The sequence below is a fragment of the Falco rusticolus genome, chromosome 8 (assembly GCF_015220075.1).
Source record: "Falco rusticolus isolate bFalRus1 chromosome 8, bFalRus1.pri, whole genome shotgun sequence".
Lineage (NCBI taxonomy): Eukaryota > Metazoa > Chordata > Aves > Falconiformes > Falconidae > Falco > Falco rusticolus.
Window position 1 is genome coordinate 43,898,764 of NC_051194.1, and position 25,082 is coordinate 43,923,845.

Here is a 25,082-nt window from a genome sequence, read left to right on the forward strand (position 1 = left end):
ATATGTCACAAAAACCAAGAACACTTCAATATCTTATTGACTATAATTATCCCATTGTTCTCTCAATTTACTTGATCAGTAATCTCACTTGTGTGAGACACTTAACACTAAAACCAGGAAATCAACCAATGTGTTTCTAATCCACTTCACTGTAAAAATCTAGATGTAACAAATAGTTCAGATGTGCCCAAACCTAATGAAAACAGTAACATTTCTATTCAGATGTTAAATGAAGTAAAAGGTGCTGCTCTAATCTTAGAGGAAGGTTAGACAATGCATATGGTTTTGTTATTTTTCTTATGGTGATAGTTTTTAAAAGTCTTCATCTTTAAGATGGTTTGTCTGTTCCCATGCATCAAAGTAAGACAAGAAAACAATATTCCAATATCTTTTAAAATTTACAAACACGCTAAGAATAAAGACAGCTTTTTTCTTTAGAAGGTAATTTTTTGTTACTCTGTAAATTGAATTTTGAGAACTAATGAGATATAAATATTTTCCTGCATTCTCTGGGTGGCCAGTGTTGAATCCCATATTTCCATGAGTTACCCAAATAATTTCCAAAGTAACTAATCTCCCAAGTATATTTCAGGGTTTATCCACAGATGCAACCCTAAAAAAATGGGGTTTATTCCAGTGAAATCAGATGGACCCATTAAACTTTCTGAACTGCAAACAACTAATACTAAACTGTAAATTACAGGGACTACTTACTTAAAGAACCACAATTTTGTTCATCGCTGTTATCATGGCAATCATCAACACCATCACACTGATAGTATTGAGGCACACATCTTCCATTACCACACGAAAATGAGTAGGAGCCACACTGCAAAGTGGGTGGCTCATTGGATGGATCTTCAATACATGTCAACTGATTTGAAGCCAGCTTCATGCCATAAGGACAACCACAAACTCTCTGAAAATTTGGTACTGGGAAGCAGAAATGGCTGCAGTCTCCATTAGGATTTGTTCCTCTATTACAGTAGTTAGAGCCTTTAAAAGTGATAGAGAAGATCAATGTATACACTACCGATAAGAGTTTTGGAACTACTAAAAGTGCATAGTAACACTAAAATCATGTTTTACAAGAAAAGATGCCATAGCAAATCCTGGTTTTGCATACACTGCAAAACAGAGTCAAGGTCACTGACAGTAATACTAAGTCATAATAATAAATCCCACATTCCATATACTCTTCATTGACACAAATGTTTATGGAAGCCAAGAACGCGCTATTAAACTCCAGCCAATTTTCAGCAACTGTCTGGAAACATGTATACTAACACAAAAAAGGACCTTTGTCTGAGCAAGGCTGGGAGACCTGATCCAATCTTTGGACACCAAATAGGTGGTGAACCTTAGCACATGGTTTGATCATACATTTGGTGAGTGCATTGGGTGTTCTAGTGCATTAACTACAATACCAAATCCTTGGTTTAGATCACAGAATTACATAGAATTCAGGTGTGAAAAGAAGAAAAAAAAAAATAAGAGATGTGCATAGTGATTATTCTAAGAATAGTAGTTTCATTAATAAACATTTACCCAATTCCTCAAAATAAATAGTTAACTAAAATTTCTATTAGAAAAAGAGAAATACAAAGTTGTAATCAGTGATACAATTAGACAAAATACAATGGAATCATAATTTCATTTTACAAGGTTATTAAAGTAACAGAAGTGGTGGAGGAAAACTGCGTACAGTCACAAAACAGTGAGATTAACGATGTGTGATTGCAAGTGCCTGTGCTGCCTCCCCTGCATGTCAGTTACAGTTCAGTAAAGCCATTTCTAAAATTGAGAGTGGAAACCTGTTGTCCTGATATTTTGCCTCTTATTCCCTATTTTATGTCTTTCATCTGTACAATAAAAGAGCTCACCTATTTGGGAGTGAGCATCATATGCTTTAACATGCATAATGTTACTAATGCCCCTCCTAATAATAGTCATTTCTCCTCCATCGGACTTCCTCACTCGAACTATTCCACCAAGTCTCCAATCAGTGAAATAAGCATAACCTGTTTTGAAAGACATTTAACATATAACAATTACAGATCAATATGGCACAAAAGATCAAGCATCATGAGAAAAAAAAACCTGCAAGGCTTTTCATGTAAATTTAATAATTCTCATACCTGTTTCATGAAAAAGACAAAGGGACTTTTATCACTAACATAGTCAAAGTGAGTCCTTCAGTCACAGGCAGACATAACTTAGAAAAAGCCCTCTCAGATTTCACTTAAATTGCAATATAACAGACTCAACTGACATCTCAAATTGTAAGGAATTTTATAAGTCATTAGGACAATTCCAGAAAATTTTAGGATATCATTGAAGGTATTTTTTACGCAAAATCAAAAATGGGTCTGATGCTGACATCTTTCTTCACACACAACAAATCCGTTGAAAAACTCTACATACAATAAATAAAATCCTGAAATTGCTGATCATCTCTAGGGAGGTCATTTACCTTGGTTGTCCAGCATGAGTAGCACACCTTGGAAGCTGCAATAGTAAGTAGAGCATATCTGCCTTGTTGCACTAAAGGAGTTACCTGATCTGCCTCAAACTAAACACAAATACACATCAAAACAGTCCTGAAAACAAGCAAAACTAAATATACCTATTTTTTATAGAAACTTTCAACAGTGCCTTTTTTTTTTTTTTTTTTGGAAAAGCAGTATTACAAAGGCTATGTTTTTTTAGCTCACATCCTCACAGATCATCATGTGGGAAAAAAATCTGTGATAATAATAGATAATAATTTTCAATGCCAAACTTACCTCCAAAAATAGTAAGGCCAAATGGGTGAGTCATCTGTGTAATATGTTCAAGAGTCCGTCTGTCCAGTCCATCAAAGGTGCTATGCTCGATTTTATCAAAAAAAGCATCCACCCAGTACAGCCTTAGAGAACTAGAAATAATTAAAATGTCATATCTCTTCAAGTGACATTATGTCCATTAGGAAGCACTAACATTTTCTCAAATAATCTTAAACCTGACAAGAGGCTATTGGAATGTGTGGGGAGGGATTCTGAGAGAATCTTACATTTTACAGGCTTTTCAACAAATTGAAAAATAAGGTCTTCAATATGAAAGTGCCAATGCACACAATCTGACACAATTCTTTTATTTTTGATCCCTAACAGTTTAAAGGAAGAAACACATTTACTCAAAAAGCTAAAAAATTTCTCTGTCTTCTGCACTGTCCTTACCTCCAGTCAATGGCTAGGCCATTAGGCCAGCCTAGCGTTGTATTCACAATTGGCAAGGCATGGGACCCATCACTCCAGGCCCTCATGATTTTTGCAGGACGGAACCAATCTGTCCAGAATATATACCTGAAAGGACACATGTCAGAAGACACATAAACCCAATGATATAACGTAATTAAACAGAACAAACATTTGCACAGCACTAACATCCTTCTTTGTGCCACATCTTCACATACCTTAAAAAAACTACCACGTTATGTTGACCATATCCTTCTCCTCAATTGGTAGTGGCACCAACAATTAATATTTATCCTGTGCAGAACAACTTGCAAAACCTTTGGAAGTGGTTTGTCCCTTTAGATATAAAATATCCATAACTTAAAATTTTTAAGGATTTTATTTAAGTACTGACAGGGAGGAAGAATCAAGCAAAAAAGCATCTTTCAGGTAACACTTACACGTAAGCACGAATATTACAAAAAATTTTTCTCCTGATCCTTTTGACTTAGGCCTACAGTCAAAGAGTTGAAGCTAGTGTTAAATAACTTCACAAAGCAGCAAACAAAAAAGGTTGGGACAGCCAAGGATCCAAGTTCAACACTATTCTTATGAGATTGCTTCCAAAATAGTATATTTGGTCAGTAAACATGAAAAGTCGATATCCAAGAATTTACAAATTTAGCAGTATGGCAGTAGGAAGCTGAACTATGCTGTCAAAGAAATGTTGTTTTGGCATGGCCAAATAACAGAGTATTGAATTGGAAGTTAAGCATTTCCATCAAAGAAAAGCAGGACTTCATTTTATGTACACAGAATCACATATTGTGAGGTCTGTATCAAATATACCCAGTGGTATCTAACATGTTTCAAATAAAGAAATTCAGATAGACAAAATAAAGGAACCAAGGTTAGCGTTCTGGGAACTGAAAATACATTAAAAATCATTTCGAAAACTTTATCTTTCAGCTATGAGAAGTAGCTTTCTAATGTGAGTGACACAAAGAAACAAAGTTCTTTTGCCTGTTTATCAACACATAGGAGTAAAAGAAAAAAACTGGTGCTTTTAAATAGAATTATTTTGAGTGTTTCTTTCATGCAGAATCCATACAACCTTGCCCTTTCCTCTGGGTGCTGAATCTTAGGCCAGAATAAAACAAACAAAATAAACACAAGAGAACTGAAAAGATCTGGTATTTTGCAAAAAAATAAAAATCCAAACAAATACAGAACAAGATGTAAAACTAACCTCACCAATTCTGCTTAAACCATTAATTTGTTCATACAGTTTCAAGTGAAAATCAAAGCTAAACTTACCCAATAACAGGATGAACCACTACTGATCGAGGATTATTTAAATTCTGAACAATAGCTCTCCTAGATCTATCTGCCAGCCTCATTACACTAATGCTCCTGTATCGAGGGTCTGTCCAGTATAGATTCTTTGAGATCCAGTCAAAGGCCAAATCTTCAACACTTTCCACTCTATTAGCCGTCAGGATTTCTCGTCCTAGAATTTGTAATACACAATGATTTTAAATGTTTAGGAAGAGAGAAAATAACATGTATGCAGTATTCCGTTCACAAAACTAATGGTTTCCCTTGGTAAAGATGCTGCTTCTGTACTACTTAATATAAAAAGACCAATAACTAAGGGCAGGGGGTAGGGTGGGGGTGGGTGGGTGCCCTTTGCTCCAGGCAAAGGAAGTTTAAGTGCAGGAGCACAAATGCAAAACGGGAGAAATAAAGACTACCCAAACATGAGAGAAAAATCTGTCACTAAGTTTACCCCAAGAGGAGTTTTATGAATGAAGGTCAGTAAGGACATCTTGCTCAACAGCCAGACCTTACCTGCTCTTTGCATAGTAATGGTCAGCTGCAGCCTACCATTACTCTGACCCAAGGCAGCAAGGAAGCTCAGAAGACTACATGCTCACATAATATGTATTTGAACATTACTATACGTTGGAGAGAAATATTCTTCTTGTTACTACAAATATAGTTTCAAAATCTCACAGCCATAATGTTCTTTTTCTATATTACAGTATAACAAATGTCCTGCTTTCCAGATAGGGAAACTGAAAAGAGAAACCCAGTTTCTTACTACTGAAAGGCATACTGTTTATGCAGACTGGTGATGACAAATACTAGATGCGAGAAGTGCTTCAAATTGGTCATCCCAAACACTGTCAGCAAGCTTCTCAAGGAATAGGAGATTTCAACAAGCTTAATAGGAGTTGAACAAACATCTTTGACAAACATTTTTCTGATTACTGGGGTGACACCAAGCTTTATCTGTATATCTCATAATGTGACTTTTTGGGCTTCTTTTGACAAATATATATTATACTGCCCCTTACCACAGTTACTCTACAATTCCTAAGAATGACTCTCACCTGAACCATCAGTTTTCTGTTTATAGATCATGTCTCTACTTGTGTCTGAAAAAAAAATGGTGTCATCCTGAGCACAGAAGTCAATTCCAACAAAGTATGAAGGGCTCCCTGTTACAGGTATGATCACATCTTCCTGGGTGGAGAGATTGAATGGGATCCCCCGCACTGCCAGCTGAGATGAAAACAGCAGGAACTGCTGCACAGCTGCAAAATAAAAGATCAGACACAGTCTTTATTTATTCACAAGGTGAGACAATTGAGCATTAATTAACTGTTAAGCTTTATTTTCCTTAGGCAACACTAACAGCCTGGAAATAGAAAACAGAAAAATGAGAAAATAGGAATTTATATATACACAGACCTAAGAACTGAAGAAGAAAACCAAAATCCAAACCAGAATTTTAGATGACGTGGTCAGGTATTCCTTTGCATTGTTACTGTAGTCCTAGTATGTCTTTACATAAAATATCCCTATAAAGAGTAATCATCTTCTGTGCTCACCTCTTTACAATTATCTACAAAAAAAGAACTCATAGGCTACGTGGACCCACAATATAACAGATCATATCTGAGCTAGCCAGATAAATTCATGGGCAAATAGTAAAACCACAGACAACACATCTGGCTCAATTTGCCAATAGGTACCTATGATAAACCTCCCATCAGTGACCATTCTGCACTCAAACAAGAAGCAGGAGACTGCTGATGGAAGCTCACAGCTCCAAAAATGAATCTCTAATTCTTGTCATGTGCGTTCAAAGGGAAAATACAAACTAATCCACACATTATTGCGCATGAAAGTAGGCTTACATGTTCAAAATAATGCAAAATCTGCTTACTAGCAATCATCCATGTTTGACTTCAGGATTAAAAGCCTAATCATAAAGCTGTCCACACATATTCCATATCTAAGTCTCTTAAAATACTCATAAAAGGTGGTGAGTTTGAGTCATTGTGGCTTGAGGTGAACATCAGCAGAAATTACTCTATTTAATGCTGTCAACATGAGTTGTGATGGAAAAACATGAAGTCCTTGGCGTATTGAACCCACAAAGCTACTGAAGTGAAAGGATGTTCTAGAAATAACTCTAGAGCTAATGGAATAGTGCTATTTCCAACAATCATAAGGCATTTTCTTACCAACACAATGTCGTCCATCTACATGTAGATCAAAGCCCAGTGTACATCTACAGCGATAACCTAGTCCATCATTATCTGTTTTGTGGCTGAGAACACAGATCTGTTCACATCCCCCATTATTACTTCCACAAGGATTTCTTACTGGAAAATAATAGAGATAGGATTATAACTTCATCTATTAGCCTAATGGCATCATTATCTTAATTTCCAGGATTTTGTTCAACATCCACAATAAATCATGTGGACTCTGTGGGAATTGCATCACATGGAAATCATACACCACCAGTTCTGTCCTGGAATGCACCAAAATCACATCAGATTTTACTAGCATTCAAAGTATTTAGTTCTGTAAGAGATACCCAGCACACAGCATTGAGGCCATAATCTGAGCTATAGTTTTCTGCATATAGATCTACTTCAGAATTATATTTCACAGAATTCACACTGGTAGCCTTTTCCAACTGCACCCTCATTGTGGTGTTGAGGAAAAAAAAGTCCCAAACACCAATACTATTCATAACCACAAGGCTGATTCTTAAAAATATCAATACATTTAATAAGCCCTCCAAGTCTTAAATGTTGCATTTGGTAGGTCGTCAGCTACAGGAGCTAGATGAAACCAGTGTGATAAAAACCAGTCCAGTTTTGCAATACAAATTTATGTATCATAATTATTAATTCTTTACAGCAAAATAACAGCGTCTCATAATTTTTAACAAATTTTGGTAAGATACTTCCTAAACCTCCCTTAATAATCTCCTTACTGTCTTACCATATGGCTGCCTGGCAGCATGGTAAACTGTCACTCCGTAAGGTCTCAGTGAAGACTGGTAGATCACTTGAGGGTTAGATTCCGAAAACTTGTTAGCTTTCACAACTGCCATTTTGGTCCAATCAGTGAAATAAACATTGTGTTCAAATAAAGTGATTCCATATGGATGAGGAATCAGTGAGCCTCCATGAGCTATTGTTCTCCTGTTACAAAGATGGTTTTAAAATTATTTACAAAATAATCTCTAGAAAATAAAGTTATTAACAGAGGAAAGGATACAGGATTACTAATTCATTCACTGGCTTTTCCTTCTGCATAGAAGCTGCCAAAGTACAAAGAAAAAGACCAAATGAACTGAAGAGATTAAGCTAAACATACAGGGTACATAAACATAAAAGCTATGGTAAAGAAAACAGAGCAATCAAAAGCGTTAGCAATTTCCAAAAAAACAAAGTGAGTAAAGACAGTGACACAAAAATGTAGGAAGATTCATAATTACCGAGAGAAAACTAAAGAAAGGAGGCCGAACAGAGGAAACCAAAGACATCTGTAGCAATTTGAAATACTCATGAAACCTTGAATAAAAAATTTATGGCTGCAATAACCACTGGCCAAAAATAAAATCTTAGGTATGTACTTCAAAAACAAAACAAAACAAAACCACAACTTTCTTTGCCTTGAACTAATCACCCATGCAAAACCAAAGAAAACCAAATGCTAATAAATTTTATCTCCTCTATGCAAGATATTATGGCAATATTTTTCTGGGTAAATATTAGGAGAGACATTTAAATCCTCACACAATACCTAACAATACCACTACATTATTATTCTACGGAGTCATGAAGGAATTTCTACAGAATTAGATGAATTCTATAGCTCTACTGTTTCCTGGGTGATTTAGTTTCATGTTGTAGGCGTGCAAGATGTGACACAAGTGGACAGTGAGCTGTATTTTAACATTCCTTGCAGGCTATGCCCTTGCCTCTTGCCTACTTGTACAACATCTATGAGATTTTTGGTATTGCTGCAAGTTTCATCTCCAAAAAAACAGAGATTTTACTAAACACATTCTTGTCTTTCTAAACTCTGATAAAGGAGCAAAGATACCAGCAGAATTTTTATAATTTTGTAAGTGAAAAAATACACTGAGCAATAAACCTGTCAAATGAGTAGAGGACTGTTTTTCAAGACAATATGTGGGAGGTATGCTAAAGGGGACAATTTTTTTCTTGTGCTTGAGTAACAGACACTAATCACAGATGCAGAGATAAGTTGGCTTCTAAACACTATACTGTAAGGCACAGTCCCATAAAACTCAAGGAGTCCTTTCTTGCATGCTGTGATATAGTTTCCCCAGCATCACAATACAGTGAGTGATGACTTAATTTTTGACAGCAAAAATTTATACAATTTAAGAAGACCACTTAATACTCACTACAGAAAGTGGTTCTTTGGAGTGGAGTATTTCAAATAAATTCATTCATGAAAAAGATGCAAAGAAATGATGGAAGACAATGTATATAATTCAAAAATAACAAAAAGCAAATGCTATAAAAAGGTGTACTGTAGTGGTGGACTATAAAAAAGTATATTATAATAAGAAGTGCAATAGATATTCAAGGTAGAAAAAGGACAAAGAATGAAGGAGGAAATAAAGATTGTCTAGAAGTGGGATGACACCACAGATAGCAAAGTGCATCACATTTATTACGTTGTAATTTTCATCCTTTGCGTATTGCATTTTGTTAGACAAATCTTTCTTTGAACTAGATACAAAATAATTAGTATAGCTGTAACCTCCAAGGAATAATATTTCTCCTACCTTTGAAGCCCATCATAAGTTACAGTCTCAATGTAATCAAATCGGCTGTCAACCCAATAAAGTCTCTTTGATACAATATCCAGAGTTATTCCAGCAGGCCAACCTAATTTTGTTTTTATCAAATCCTGACGGTTTGTGCCATCCATAAAGGCCCTTTCCACCTTAGGATCACCAGACAGACTATCCCAGTCTGAGAAAAACAAGTAGCTATAAAGAAAACAAACAAACAGAAAACAAAAGAAACAACAAAAAAAGAAGAGTCCCATGTTTCCATGATATTTTATAAAAAAATATATATACACACACATAGAATTTAAAACCAGCACCCCTTCAGGACAGAGTCTGATTCTCAGCTGGCATACAATGAAAACACATTTTACACCTCCTGCTCGAGAAGTAATTTGCATTTTCTTTTACAGAATTAATCTAGAAACATGCTTTCACCCAAATGACCTCAATAATACAGTTTCCTTAGTAAAATACAGGCTTATGTGTACTGCCAAAAATAAACCAGTGAAATAGACGCGTCATGAAAGCAGCATCCATCACTACAAGTTGCAAGAAATTCTGCTCTGAGTATCCAAGCTTTCATGTCTCACATACATTTTTGAAGCCTGTTGGGCTGGGAGACACTAACTTCCCTGGCTTCGCTCCACCACTTTATTTCAGATAGTAGGATGCCTGTGGATGGTATCACAACAGAAATCTTTCAGGATAATTTCTCTTCTGCAGGGCAATTCCACAATTCCTCTATTTTCAGAGCTGCTCATGCGCATACAACTCTAGCCATAAAACAGATTCTGCACATTAGGAATAAAAGCAGTGCACAACCCTCCCGTAACAATTTAAGGTGTAGAATAGATAAGGATAGAATGTAAATGTTTTAAACATTTCTACTCTAAAATGACCACCCTAGCTATTTCTTAGTTCTCCTCCTTTTGCATGGGAATAAAGGAATTTCTGACATTTTTAACCATTACCTGACATGTATCACTTACCCAACAGTTGGATCAAGTGCTATTCCTCTAGGATTTCCAAGATTTTCAGCAATAAGAGTCACACGGTTTGTTCCATCCAAGTTAACCATATCTATTCTGTTTACACTGGTCTCGACCACATACAGTTTATTGTTAACCCAATCCACTGCTATATTTTCAGGTGTGTCAACTGAAACATTTAAAACTTCTTGGAAATCAGAGCCATCAATATTAACAGAAAAAACCTGAAAACAATACAAATATTGTCAGAGCCCACACGATGTTTTGCTAATCACAAGACATATGGCACTTGTCCTTTATCATCACATTGAGCACAGACCCACAACTGGCCACTAGATACAACCAAGTTACCCACTAAGCTACTCCTTATCTTAGGGGCTTTTGCAAAAATTTGGAAAACAACGCAAAAACTACAGGAAGCTTACCTTCAACTAGCATTTCTGCAAAATGGTCAAGGTAACAGACTAAAAGAGCCTCGTGCTTTAGCAAACATGACAAATTGCTGGATTAAAAAAAAAAACTCAGATGGGGAAAGTGCATCTTGCTTTCCTGGAGTCTAGCAAAACACAGTACTTTCATTAACTGAAAGCAAATGACCACGCTTTAGCAAAGCTCTCATCATTGACCAGAAACAAGAGGGGGAGCTCTTACTGCACCAACCACTAAGGAGAAATTGCAAAGTGAAGAAAGAAAAGGAAAGCTCTCTGTTCCAACATAAAGGAGAAAGCTTAGCATTGCTTCTGGTCTCCTTTATTTAAGGCTAATTTTAACAGCAGAAGAAGAAATACTGTTGTTATCTTACATGCAAGCTCAGAGCTACATGAAGCAAACAGTATAAACATGATAATTTTATGCAGAGAGTAACAACATGATTATAACACTGGGTAATATGAAAAGCTAGGAATCATTACCCCTTTCTTGGAACCACAGCAATGAGGTTTGAAATGTATTTAAATGAAAATACAGATTACCAGAGGTAAATATATGCAAGAAAAATAAGAGCTGAAATAGTTGTATCATTTTAAATATTCTTTAGGTCCAAGTAACAATAACCAAGCAAACTATTTAACTGTCTATTCTGTTTTTCAGAAACCTTGTTGATGGAACAGCTTATGGGCATTAGGTTATCAGCCAGTACACTAAATGAGATAAAGATGACACAGAACACAACCCACAGTTTTCTGGTTTAGTTTACATCTTTATCTTAATTAAAAAAAAAAAAAAGACTAGACAAACAAATCCCCTAATAACACTTTGATTTTAAGACATCAGTTGGAAATGCAAATCATATAAAAAATCTTAATGCCATTGTTTTCATCTGGGTATTCTTGCTAGGACTTAAGACTAATTAATCCTCATTAATTAATCAGGATTTAACTATATTAGGTCAGATAAATAGGCAGCCCTGGCCATCTTGGCTGTGCAGTGAAAAAAACATATTATCTTTTATTTCTACCTTTCACAGAGATAGCATAAATCTCCTGTCTCATGAAAGTTCATATTTGACCCTGACTTAGTTCAGCCAGTATCAATGCAATTGCAGTAATGGGAACCTACTACAGTGAAGATAAAAATGCCAGAATTGTGAACAAGTCAAAAATTGTGCATACAAATCCTGTCCTACTTGACAGCCATGCAGTGTGCTTTCCAACAGAACCAACGTGGCACTGTAGTAGAAACTACTTTACAGCTTATGTGTAGGTTCAGAGTAACAACAGCGACATCAAATTGATCCATATGTGGTGTCACCAGGAGGCAGGCCATGGATTCTCCTTCATTCTGCATGACAATCAACATGGGGATGAAGACTGTGGAGTTTCAGCATTTGTCCTAGGACTTTTTTTGTTTCAGTAAGTTATGCACAGATATAAAAAAAAGGGTGAAGTCCAACTTTCCCAAGGGTCTCCAGACTGTTTCTTAAAATGACTTTGTTTTACTGTATCTTGAAGCTAAAATATTTCCTCTTAAAAAAAAGAAGTAACAAAATACTGGCTTATTACACAAAATACTGTCAATATTTGTTATCCCAGCTCAATTACAGTGCCATTTGAAGTATATGAAGAAATCTGATTTCTATCATCTTGGAAGGCACACAGCTTTTACATTTTAAACTATCATGTTTCAAAAAATTACAAAGAAAAATTTGTTCAGTTTTGAAAGAATGTCTACTATTTCTCTTAATTAGTTTTTTGGACTCCAACTCAAGTAAAATTAAAAGTTGCTCAAGACATTCCCATATAATAGGATGCTTTGTTTAATATGTCACATGTAATAGTATAGCTTGAAAAACGCAGTCATTAACATAAAACATTTCAAGGAGCTTTTTTGTTAGAAAACAAAAATACAGCCAGCTTCTGCTCTCAGAAATGAAGGCCTATCAACATATTCTGCCTCTTGCGCTTTTCTACTTCCAAATACACAAAAATATATTCTTCCTGTAATTTCTACCCACCTTATCTTGCACTGTATCAGTCCAAAAGACTCTGTGCAGGTAAAAGTGAAAGTCCACTCCAACTGCAACCCCACGATTCTGCGACTGCACCAAAGTACGAAAACTTCTTCCGTGAAGATCTCCAATCAGTAGATCACGGCCATTGGAAAAAATAATTGACGCAACACCAGCTGAAGCAGGGGTGACAAATATATGACTACTCTGCAGGTAAACTATTTTGCAAAGAGGCATTGAAATATACACATACTGGTTCATACACACTGAACACAAAGGTTTAAATAGATCCTCAGACTACAATCAGTAATAACTTGCTTTGATTTGCCTTTGGTTTCTAGACTTGGAGCAAGCCAGGCAGGAATATGTATTTAAAGCCCTACCAAGCAAAACTTTTACAAAACCCCTGTGCATCTAAACTCTGAAACACTATTTCTACTCTTCGATTTCCTTAAAGTATAAACTTTCTTAAGGTTTTTCTGCCCCATGAGATTCAGATATTCCTTGATTCTAGCAGGAAGGCCATTTTTCTTATATTTTTATGTACTGCTCTATTCTACCTGCCTTCTTCACTCTCTCATCTCATTAGAAAATCTTTGCTGTACTTACAATAGATTAGTAATTCCAATAAGTCTTTCAAGGAAAGCTCACTTTCAAAGTAGATGCCCATTGAAAGGCTTGGTGTAAGTCTGACAATAAATACATTTAAGTGCAAATCCAATTCACCCTAAACATAAAACCCTCCCCAATAAAAGCAAAAATGAATCCAGCGAAACTGATTTAGAACAGGTATGAAATTCCCTCATTAATAAGACATAAAATGCAAACCACTTTGCTGGCCCAAAAGGCACACTGGCTTGAATGGAAATCTTCTTGTGAAAGATACATAATTTTTCTGGAAACAATAATCTTTCCCAGTACTGGCATATGCATGTCTTAATACAGTCACCCATATTTCATTAGTTAAAAAAACTCCCTGTTTTTTGAGGACACGCTTAGAAAACTGCAACATGATGATTGCTCTGCAGACATGGCTGAAGAAAGAAGGAATGGGGAGGGAACTGGGCAGTTCATGCTTTTCTAGGAAGCAAGACTGCTTATCAGTTACACCCCACAGGGACTCCCATTCCCACTGAGTTCCTGCAGGCAGGAACACCTGTGTCACACAAAAGCCTGTTAGGCCATTACATCTCCACAAAGAAGGGCTTCCCAGGGCCTGCTTTCAGAATAGAGCAGGGGGTGAACAACCAGGAGCAGCTGCCTACTGTTAATGGGGAACCACACTCTGTGTAAGGCAAGCATCCTTGCAGAGTTCAGACTCTGGGACACTAGAAGCCAGAAGTATGGTTTCTCTCACAAGCAAGTGTTTGAGCTCATAATTCAGCAAAACCATCTTCTTGCATGGCACAGTCCTTCTGGAAAAGTGAGGTTTCCTCATTTCTTCATGCCATTGAGTTCCACAGAGAGCAGGTCAGGAAACCACCTCCCACAGGAACAAGATTTTGCCTGTTAAGGAAGGGCTCTGGCAATGACCTCCCAACTCTGAGGAAGTCAGGAATGCCGAGAAAGCACTGGAGCCAAGAAGGCATCCATTGTTTTGAGGAGAAGCAGCCCTGATGAGGCAGTCAGCCCCACCAGTCTACAGGTGTGAGCAAATGCAGAGTCTCTTGATATTTGCTGATGTTCTGGATGCTCTCCTGACCTTAAGTCCTTAAGACAAGAATTAAGTTAAAAATCAAACACCATTGTATGGCGTAGCCATGTAGGCTGCACCATTGTGTCTAGCTGCATGTATTAATCCAACAGCAGCAAAAGACTTGTACTGCTACATGCTAACCTGAAGTGTTGGCTCGACAATGGCGATGATGCTCTAGGAAATAACCTTCCACGCAGTGGCACCGGTGATGCCCCACACGATCTTCGCACAGCTGGTCACAGACACCCCACATTTTGCAGTCATCAAAATCTGTCAAGTGAATTATGTATATTTATAAACAATGTTTTTATAAAAGGAATGTCGTTATAGTTGGGAAGCTGCAATTCTGTCCTCTCTCCTTGCTTTGTATCTTTTTGCAAAACTGTAGCATGGGAAAAAAGTTTTTGTATGTTTTTCCACAAATGTTTCATTTTCTATTTCTGGATAACAAAACAACCAATGTTTGCTGCCCAGGGACCTACCCATGCCCTCTCAAAAAAAAAAAAAAAACCCAAAAAACCCCACCAAACAAAAAAACCACAAAAAAAAAAAAACCCACACCTGTCAGTGTGGAAAAATCACTGGAAGGAATGCCAGTGTCTGCTTTCCACAATATGCAGTATTCTTCCTGCAATCCCGCAGCAGATCTGTATGCTTTGCGCACACACACACGGCTGGATTTAAGCCCACTCTAAATAAGAGCCTAAACTTTATGTTAGTGCAACGCTTCAGCTAGTAAGTCCTGCTAAAAGGCAGTGTTTATTAGCTCAGACTTGGTACTATGCTAACAGGTGTCTGATTTCCAGTTAAAAGCTAGCTGTGCACCAGAACTAGCTAGCAAAAGTACAAAGTAGTTCACTTTGGCATGTGAAATACCATACAGACAGACTCTGCAGCTTGGACAATCCAGCAAGCACTCACAAATGCCTTCTGCAAGGGATTTCCAGGGTTGCTGCAAAATTTTTTACTTATAAAATTATGAAATATTTAACTAGTCATGTTTTAGAAACAAGGACTTTTTAAATTCTGATTTTCTAAGAAAAAAAAAAATCAGATCTGAACGCTGTCTGGTGTTTCATCCTAGTTGTGGTTATTTAAAGCCCAGATTTCTGACGCTACTTAACACATGGTTTTGACATTAGAAGTCTGACCTCCTTCACTTGAAAACATGAGTAGAATCAGTACCTTACATTGCTATTGCTGGAAACTGGTATTTCTACTGTTTAGCCAAAAACAAAAAAAAAAAAAAAGAAAAAAGAAAAAAAAAAGAGATCTCAAATATTCTTCCTGCTGAAATTTCTGGTTTAAAAGAATTATTAACAGATAAATGAAAATGAAATACTGCCTAGATAATGTATTTCGGTACTGAAAAAATGTTGTTCTCAGTAGCTTTCCAGCTTCCATACGCATCAAAACCCTTCAGTTTACAGTGAGACAGAAGCAAACAAAGACACATTGAAAAGATCATGGTTTCAAGAAGTAATACACTTTGCTAACACTATAGCTTCATTCTTCTGGCCTTAAACCAATAACATTAATTTAAACTAAGGTCTGGAATTATACACTACTACAAGCCTCTTCTCCATGACAAGTCTTGTTCCCACTACAAATATATGCCTAGATCTTGGCAAACCAAAATACAATTACTCTGATTTACAAGTCAGAATCAGACAGCTAGGTTTACAGGGCAGTCAACAGCAGAACAACAAGAACAACAGAAGTCTCACCAGGACTGCACCAGGTTTGGGAATGCATCCTTCATGTATTCCTCACATAAAAGAACAGAGTAATTTTGTGCCTGCAGTCTGTGCATTGATTCCTTCTGTCTATTAAGACCAATCATGTTGTTACTGCTGCTCATACAGCCCTAGGCCACGAATATTCCCAAAAATAGAGATATCTCATTAGAGACTGAGCACCTAGCATACTTTTAATAGCACAAACACCACAGACTAGGTTGAAAACCCATAGCAGGTATTTACCCAGGTATTAGGCAGGGCTGAACTTCATGATTCTCAAGTTACTCTATTTCCAGTTACTGAGACAAATAATTTGTACCACCAAGGGTTTGTGCGGCCAAGTTACAGCAGCTACAGAATAGAAATGCAACACCAAAATAGCTCACTTACCTTTACATTCTTACAAATGAAACGTCAGAAGATATACAGCCATTCCATACTGCAGATACAAAGCACCCTTTTCATTTTAAAGTACAGTGTTATCCTGTCTTCATATATAGCCACTTTCAAAAAGTATCAAATACTTCAATAGCATTAACTGTTTTTCCAGGCATACAATAACATACATCCCTGGAGCAGAATCAAACTCTCCCCACCTAACCACTAAACGACATGTAAAAAAAATCTGATAATAAAGCAGCCATCCAAGAGTAAATCTTTTCAAATATAATCACATAATCATAACAGCCCTATTGAAAGAGATCTTTATGATACCTCCTCTGGTTTGTTTCTGTGTCACCATGCTGATATCGTACTACTTAGATTTTTATTGTTTTCCTGGCAAATAGAAAATCTCAAGTCAGTACATCCACCCATTTGGAACTTACTCGCCTTCCTGGAATTAAAACTTTCATAATGAGCTGTGAGAACATACTAAATATCTGCAAATCACTGTGCTTCACTTACCAATACAAGTACGACTGTCATTGCTACTTATTGTATATCCTGCAGGACAATAACACATCCCTCCTGATGGAGAAGAATGACAGCGATACTGGCAACTCAAAGCAGCACAGTGTGATATGTCTAAAAAGGAAATAAAATAGTTCCAAAATACAATTAGACATATTACCAATAGAAGAGCTCTTTGCCTTACTAACAGTTACAATAGTTACAGTCTTTTCTATAACGAGTCTACAATTTCAGGAACAGCTGAAACAAACCTGCACAAGAAATTATCTCTAAATTTCCATGAAATCACATATGCTAACATACATGCAGGCAAGGAAATGGAAGACAGAAGACAAGCTAATGTTTATAAAACGTTTTCAGAATGGAGTTAAAGGATAAGCATCAATCTTATATGAGCAACCACTGGTAAAAGCCATGTAAAGAGCTGCACACAAGAAACCATTTGCAATGCTTCGTACCTTTCTCTGGTTCCACAAAGACCTGCTTGTGAACAACACATTCTTGAGCTCCATCTATTGGCATGCAACCTCTTTTATGCAGAAAAAACCTACTACATTACATTAAGAAGAATATCTATATTACTCAAATATATTATTTGGATTGTGTTCACGGAGAAATTCTTTATCCTTTTCTTCTTCTCTTTCTTCTTTTTTCCTTCACCTTTCCTTGTACTACTACCTAATAAACAATTCAGTTATAGGTGATCAAATTATGATTGTAAAGCACTGGCTAACTTCCACTTCCCTCCTTTTCACCTGCCTTTTCCTCAGTTTCTTCTGTTAAACACCTTGCTTTACAGCCCACATCTGATGTTACTACTAAACCACTCAGCAAAGCAGGAAACGCTTTTTTACAATAAGATTTAATTTCCTATTATTTCTTCTGCCTTCCTATTCCAAATTGCATGATAGTTTTAATAGGAATTTTCCTTTTCCTAGAAATTAAAAATGTTAAATACCCTGGGTCTGATTCTCAGAGGGAATCAATGTTCATAAGAGTGAAATTAACAGGAACTATGTATGCTCATTGCCTCCAACAGAAAAAAAACCAGTATACCACTAATTGGAGAACCAGACACCAGACATCCCAGGTGAAAAGATATTTTTGAAAACTGTAATCTAAGTGACTTAGCCAAGGCTCAGGATACAGTAATTCAGTCCTGTGTACCAATCAGTACACAACACTCCTTCTTACTTATAAAGAGGGAGAAAACCAGATATTTAAACAAAAAAGGCATATAGCACATTTCCCTTCCTTCTTGAAAACAGGTTAGGATATAGACAGCGAGTTAAAATCCTTATTTCTGAAACTTCATGTACATATTTACAAAAGGAATGGTCTGTTCACAGTGCATATGCCTTTCAGATCATCCAGTCAAAACAGTGACAACAAAAATAGTGAGCTTCCAAAATTCCAGCGTTGTTTAGGAGACAAAAGGTGAACATAAAAAGAAATCAATGCTGATGTTTCTGCTATTCTGTGTATGCTTTTGATTCTAATACATACTGCAATGTCTTCCCGCAGTGATGTTAGTTTCATCTTCTCCTGCAGGGCAGTCTGCAGCCCCATCACACACTTTCCCAATCGGAATGCAATGCCCTGACCCAGGGCAGGCCCACTCTCCTGGGTAACATTCGTGATGACCACTTTCTATGGAAAAGAAAAACAAGAATGATTAAGGAGTTTGTTTCAAATAATACTTAGAATTTCTTCACTAACAGCTTCCCAAAGCATCTCTATCCTTCATTATTCCATGTATGGTTCTTGCACGCAGCTAGGAAAGAGTATAAAAAATACCAATCTATACTTCCTTGTCATGCTTTCTTTTACCTTCAAAGTACAATGCAAACAATACTTCTGCAGACACATGAATCCTTCTAGTCTTCTGTGTTGTTAGAAACAGTAAAACCATTTAGCTTTAGACTAACTGGTGCATCAGAAATGAAACTACAGTTCTGTGGGTTTAAAACACGCAAAGGCTGTCTGGATAAAGAGAATAATGCTCATCATAGAAAATGCCAATGAAAGAGAAAAAAGCCCACTCTTTCATTCATTAAAATTTCAGTTTCTCGCATGACCAATCCTGACAGGAACTGAGTTATTCGCATTTTCAACCAATTGATTTTGGTTATTAGGAGCCTCAAGTCTCTTGATAAATGACCTGAAAAATCTCCAAAAGAAAAAAAAACCCAAAAGATTTGAGGGAAGATGTAAAAGAAAAAACAATGTTGCTATATGCTCAACTTGGTGTGCATCTTACTCAGTATCACAGTAATAACTTTCACACGAACAACAAAAAAACCCCCGCCTAAGTTAAAAAAAAAAAAACACAAGTGAAGATGAAATTCTAAGGTTTGTACAGAATTAAAATGGATTCAGAACATCCTGATTGGTCAAAATTTCATAGAACTTAGTGAGGTCTTCCTCTGAAAATGTCATCATTATAAGTTAGCATTAGCATGTACCACATCCTCTTTCATCTTCGTTATCTTCACAATCATCATCTCCATCACATATCCAGCTCTGATGAATGCAACGGCCACTTGGGCAAGTGAAGAAGTTGCCTCTGCAAGTTGCATAAGCTAAGGAAAGAAACATGAGAAAATCAAACTAAGTGACTAAAAGATTAGAAATAGTAATATTGTCTCGTAGATGAATAGCTATTTATAATCTCTCCTGAAAAACTGAACCAGTTTCATATCTTGTATATATTGTATTCACTGCTGGTTTGCCCTGGTTTTAGGTATGAACTTTATTTTAGAATACTCTGATTCTTTACAGAACTGAAAGGGAAGGCTAAATTTCTTAATTAATTGTGCAATTAGATGCTAGGCATACTAGTCTGAGGTCCTTAGTAGGATAGAGCAAGTAAATAGCAACATGTGGCCTTCCTGCAATGCAGAACATAAAACTAACTTAGATCCTATAATCAGTGGGGTACCTTTTTAAACATATAGCTCACACGTGTGACAACTGTATGATTCTAACTCTATAGCTGTGATTCAAACTCTACAGCTGTGATGTTGAACACTTTGGGATACCCTGATCATGAAGAAAAGAATAAGCAAGAAATCTCCAGAAACAGAATGGTCAACTAAGGACCTTACCTGAACATCTAAAGTACAACTGCCTGTCTATACAGTTGTACCTTACGGTCAGTGGGAATAATTCTAAAGACCCATTCCATCTATCAGCATATAAAAATGCAAAAAAGAGTCAAACAAATTTGGACAAAAAACAATAGCATGCTGTATCTAACTGATACTTGAAACTGAAGGAATTCCCTTTGAGTCATGCTGAAATGAAGAAAAGGACAACAACATGAAGAAGCGAAACTATATGTGTCAAGGAGCAAACTGTCACTGAATCCAGCAAATTCAAATAGTAACCACACACCCAGGCACTTAGCAGCAAAGACAAGCTGAAAAAAGTCTATCAAAGTAGCACTGCCATCTTCATCTCTCCATACAGAAACAGTGGCTAGCTTTTGATGGCTGTATAGCTAAGTAATCTACTTCCTGCTGGAACCAATTCTTAGTCAAACAGTTAAAGAAAGTGGAGAAAAAAGAAAAACAAACACATCATACTGCAAGAGTTCTCATCACTCCTGTCTCCACAGTCATCATCATGGTCACAGATAAAGGCTCGCGGGATGCATTCTCCATTGGCACACTGAAACTGCGTACTGGTACATCCATGTGCTGAAAAAGATTTTAGCACAGAAAGGCATACAGAAAATCTGTCAGAAAACTACAATCCAACTTTAAAAGATGGTCTATAAAGCATATGAGTTTGGGGTCACTCTGCATATGGTACTTACTGCAATTAGCTTCATCAGAAGAATCTCTGCAATCAACTTTGCCATCACATCGCTGACTTGCATTAAAACATGCTCCATTTGCACATGATAACTGTTCACATCTTGGGTAGTCTACAATAAGAAATCCTTCAGTATTAACATGAGTGTTAAACTACAGGGTATGAGTCACATATATCCAGTATCAACAGAATATCTTGATTTATAGGAAAGCAAAAAAAGGAATGCAAAACTTCCCATGCTATTACTGACAAACAATCCATTTATCCAGTATACTGTCTTCTCCAACAGATATTTAAGAATATCCTCTAGATAGATGCTACAAAACCTCACAAGAAACAGGGGGAAAATTAGATGCCCACCCACACCCCAGAGAGGTCTGCAACTCAAATAGTTTACAATATGATAGAAAAAAATGCAACACAAAAGGAAAGCAAGCAGTGAACAATTATTTTATTTATTTGCACTTCAGTTATACACTTTATTGACCTTAATAAAAGTGCCTAGGTAGAAAAGGAGTTCCTGAAATTTACCATTCCTAGATCCTTGCAGAATGTCATGAGTTCTCAAACTCAAGAGACCAGATTTTTGATTTTTACGGTTTTGTTCTAATTAAGCCAAGGATGTTAAACTTCCAGGTCCATGATCACCTTCAGGTTTTCTGGTTTTTATTACTTGTTTTCCCCTTCCCAAAACGAAAGAAGATTCTGCAGAATGAATGATTTTCTCAGTTTCTGACTGTTCTACCTATGTAGATGACCTACAGGCCAACACAAAAGATTATTTCAAACAACTTTAAACCAATTCTGAGAATACCTATAACTACAAGCAACCAGTGAGTTTAGTGGAAGTATCCAACAAGTTAAGCGTGTGCACCTGCTAGAGTTGAGCAGGAGAGTAAGTGCTTAGTTTAGCTTACTGCCGTGTAGACAAAAGTTACTTATTTCAGGCAAATGGCAAGTATGAAAGTAAATAATTATTTTTTGAAGTGAGATTTATTGAACCTCTGCCTCTATAAAGAAATACAAGTAGGTAAGTGAACTCAAGAAGCAGAATAACCAAATTTCATTTTTCATTTTTTAGATTTTCAGTTTGAATTCTTACTAACTAGTATGGAAGTAAAATGGGATAAAGCAGATAGAGAAGGCTCTCACTTAGGCACTTTTTCATTCATACTCTTGGAATTCAAAACACAGATTACAAAATTACTCAAGCAGAACTCAGACAAGCCGCAATTTTTCCAGGCAGTGGCAAACTGTTTTGCTTGTTTCTGCTGTTCTACATATCATCACATTCCCACTAAACTTCAACCACCTATGAAATAGGCTCACATAATTTTAACTGTTAAGTTCTTGATATGAGAGCATAAACCGCTGTGTTGACACCCACTACGACTATGTCCCCAGTTGATTCATTTACGTTTAATTCATTGTCACTGCAATTAATACAAGTCTGCAAGTGACAAGTAGGAACAGTGCGTTCGTCAAAGAACGGTTATCTCAATCAGAGAACAGCAGTTGTAGTTTATCAGGGTTCCAGCTGCACTGTTCCTACCTGTGGCCTTCTAGCGCTAGTTTCTAGACCTTCCATTCCAGAAGTCTGCAATGACAATGCCAACACATGCCCTAAACTTGATTAGCATTATTTAGCCCCACTTCTAATCAGACAGACTCCCTTGTAACACATACATCTCATGCGTTTCTTGCTTGGGTAGGGCTTATGAACAACTCCTAAAGCTTTGGAAACAACATGGATTCTGAAATCTAAACTGCCTACAGAAAGAAAGGCAGTCCTGACCTGGGGCTGCATTTTAAGCTCACTGTGGAATCAATGCTTCTTCCCTGCCTGGAAGCAGAGAAGGCATCACAGTTCCAGGAGTTCTATGGCATAGCAGGCAATAGCTATGGCAGTACAAGGGTACAGTAAGTAAAATAGAATCATAGAATCACTTAGGATGATGGAGCACATATAAGAAAAAGAATATTAAAAGGTACTTGGTTTGTAAATGCACTGAAGTGGGAAAGCTTTTAAGAGTATTTATAATGGATGGTTTGTAATTTTACTCATCTTTCTTCCCATTCCACAAAAATACCTGCAGTGATGTTCCAAACTGTTTCTGATAGACTGACCATCAAACAGATAGGACCCATTGCTTGCACTGCCTGTTTCTTCAAGAATGGCCAGGCAAAATAAGTATCTAGCCAGTACTAAGATTTTCTCAAACCTTTAGAAAAAGGGATAGTTTGTCAAAGTTTTCTCTCCTGCAGCAAGCCTGGAGAATGCCTCGGCCTGGAAAAATCTTTATTATATATAAAATCTAGTGTACAAATGCAAATCATTATAAAAATACCAAGCAGAGCAGTAAGTAAAGACATTTTGATGATGCTTGAAAATATGCATTTTGACTACATAGGTGGTTGACCAGAATGTGAACAAATACTTTTTCTTTATTTTCTTTTCAAATCTGCTTGGTGCACAGATTCTTTATTTTAATTGTAGTTGCAGAGGCAAGAACATTCTTTGAAAAGCTTGATGGAGATTAATTTAACTTTCAAACTCTGTACAGGTAATCCCAGTCCCAGTCCCCTGCCTAAAGACCAGGTTAGTAAATTATAGTTCTGATCACAGGTTTCTCACTCATCTGAAAGTTTTTCACTGCATTGTACATTGTACTCTTTGTACCTTATAGCATACTATTTTAATAAATTTAATTATTTGGAGCATTAAGAACTAATCCTCATGGATAATAGCAAAGCTGTGAGTTGCACTCCAGTTCAGGAGCATCTGTGCTACCAGGACAGTTCCACAGTAGCTGGGATCACCATCCACACTTATATGGGAGAAGTAGCAAAGATACAAGAATCGAGCAAGAAATACCAGCTTCTGAGAGGGCCAGACACTGTGCTACACTTTCTAACTGCTTCTAGCTAAGGCCTCTGTGGCAATCACACACAAGATGCACCTATGGCATTGTGTCTGTGCTAGACTCTGACAGCATTGAGGGAATGAAGAAAGCCAAAACAGAAATTCATAATAATACTAGGAAATCTGAACATGAAGTGCCTGTTCTTGCAGTTGCAAAATGCTTTCTCTCCAAAATTTAGAAAATATTAGCAATGAGTGAGTCGAGTTCTCGTACTACCTATCACCAACTGTAAAGTTCTGAATAGGAAAAGAATCTGGGCCTTGGCAGTGGGGAGGGTAGGAATGGGATGAAACCCCTAATCTGGAAGGCCTATACAATCTAACTTAATGAAAAGCTCTCTAGCAAAAAAAGTCTGGAAAGAGAGTATCATGGTAGTTTGAATTTAAGTGTGAAGATCTTACATTAGTCATTGCATTTGGGGCTTGCATAATAAACGTTTCCTAGCTTTTATCTGACTGTTGTTTTGTTTGGGTTTTCTTAACTAAGATTTCTCTGTACACACCTGATCCCAGAGCAATGCATTTTGGCTATAAAAAAGCATAGCTGCTATCCAGGAACTGATACAGATCAGAGAAGTTGATGATATTCTCTCTGTTCTAGGGGGCACATAGAAGAAAGGTCAGCGCTCTGTGAGGGACGTGGAACTATGCAAAAACTAAAGGAAGGGTTCTCTTCCAGGGAGTCAGACATGTTTTATTTCTAGGTCAGTGACAGATAGATTAGAAAGAGCTAAAAAGGAAGGGTAAGAGTCCATGTTAAAAGGATGACAAGGTAGGTAGTTTGCATCTAAGGAGGTCTGAAATACAGCTGTACAGGATGAGAGAGTGAAAGGCGATAGTGTAAAACTGAACATGGGATTAGGAGAGAAAAGTGAAGGGACAGAAAGATACAAACACTGTTTTCTTTCACCTTGCTTTTAATTGTGAAGAGCCTCCTCCAACATGAACATTGCTTCCTTTACCTTTTCCTCCCAAAAACCTTTGGTTAACTACAGAAAACTGAAAAGAAGAGATCTTTTCCTAGTGATCACATTTCCTAGAAGATAATATGAGCTTTGTGAAAACAGAGGGAAATCCAGCTATGTTTATTCCAGTGCTCAGGGGGAAAGCGAGCTCTTCTTTCTCTCCCCTTCCTCTTGTGCATTTCCTTCTCGGCCAAAACACTTCTCCACAATCTGTCTCCTGTGGTATCTGGCACTTC

General features: G+C 36.9%; 1 protein-coding gene across 6 annotated transcripts in view; it reads right to left on the reverse strand.

Annotated features, from left to right (window-relative positions):
- Positions 1 to 25,082, reverse strand: part of LRP2 (LDL receptor related protein 2) — a 128,040-nt gene that overhangs the window by 74,901 nt on the left and 28,057 nt on the right. For all 6 annotated transcript variants that reach the window (XM_037398860.1, XM_037398857.1, XM_037398863.1 and 3 more), the window contains exons 5-21: positions 20,960 to 21,070; positions 20,727 to 20,840; positions 19,605 to 19,721; positions 18,646 to 18,789; positions 17,134 to 17,253; positions 14,630 to 14,758; positions 12,799 to 12,968; positions 10,347 to 10,570; positions 9,349 to 9,555; positions 7,524 to 7,726; positions 6,752 to 6,892; positions 5,612 to 5,815; positions 4,533 to 4,725; positions 3,219 to 3,344; positions 2,787 to 2,917; positions 1,884 to 2,021; positions 715 to 996 (exon numbers count right to left, since the gene is read on the reverse strand). In XM_037398860.1, the coding sequence (XP_037254757.1) occupies positions 715 to 996; positions 1,884 to 2,021; positions 2,787 to 2,917; positions 3,219 to 3,344; positions 4,533 to 4,725; positions 5,612 to 5,815; positions 6,752 to 6,892; positions 7,524 to 7,726; positions 9,349 to 9,555; positions 10,347 to 10,570; positions 12,799 to 12,968; positions 14,630 to 14,758; positions 17,134 to 17,253; positions 18,646 to 18,789; positions 19,605 to 19,721; positions 20,727 to 20,840; positions 20,960 to 21,070 (2,754 nt within the window). The remainder of the gene's footprint in view (positions 1 to 714; positions 997 to 1,883; positions 2,022 to 2,786; positions 2,918 to 3,218; positions 3,345 to 4,532; positions 4,726 to 5,611; positions 5,816 to 6,751; positions 6,893 to 7,523; positions 7,727 to 9,348; positions 9,556 to 10,346; positions 10,571 to 12,798; positions 12,969 to 14,629; positions 14,759 to 17,133; positions 17,254 to 18,645; positions 18,790 to 19,604; positions 19,722 to 20,726; positions 20,841 to 20,959; positions 21,071 to 25,082) is intronic.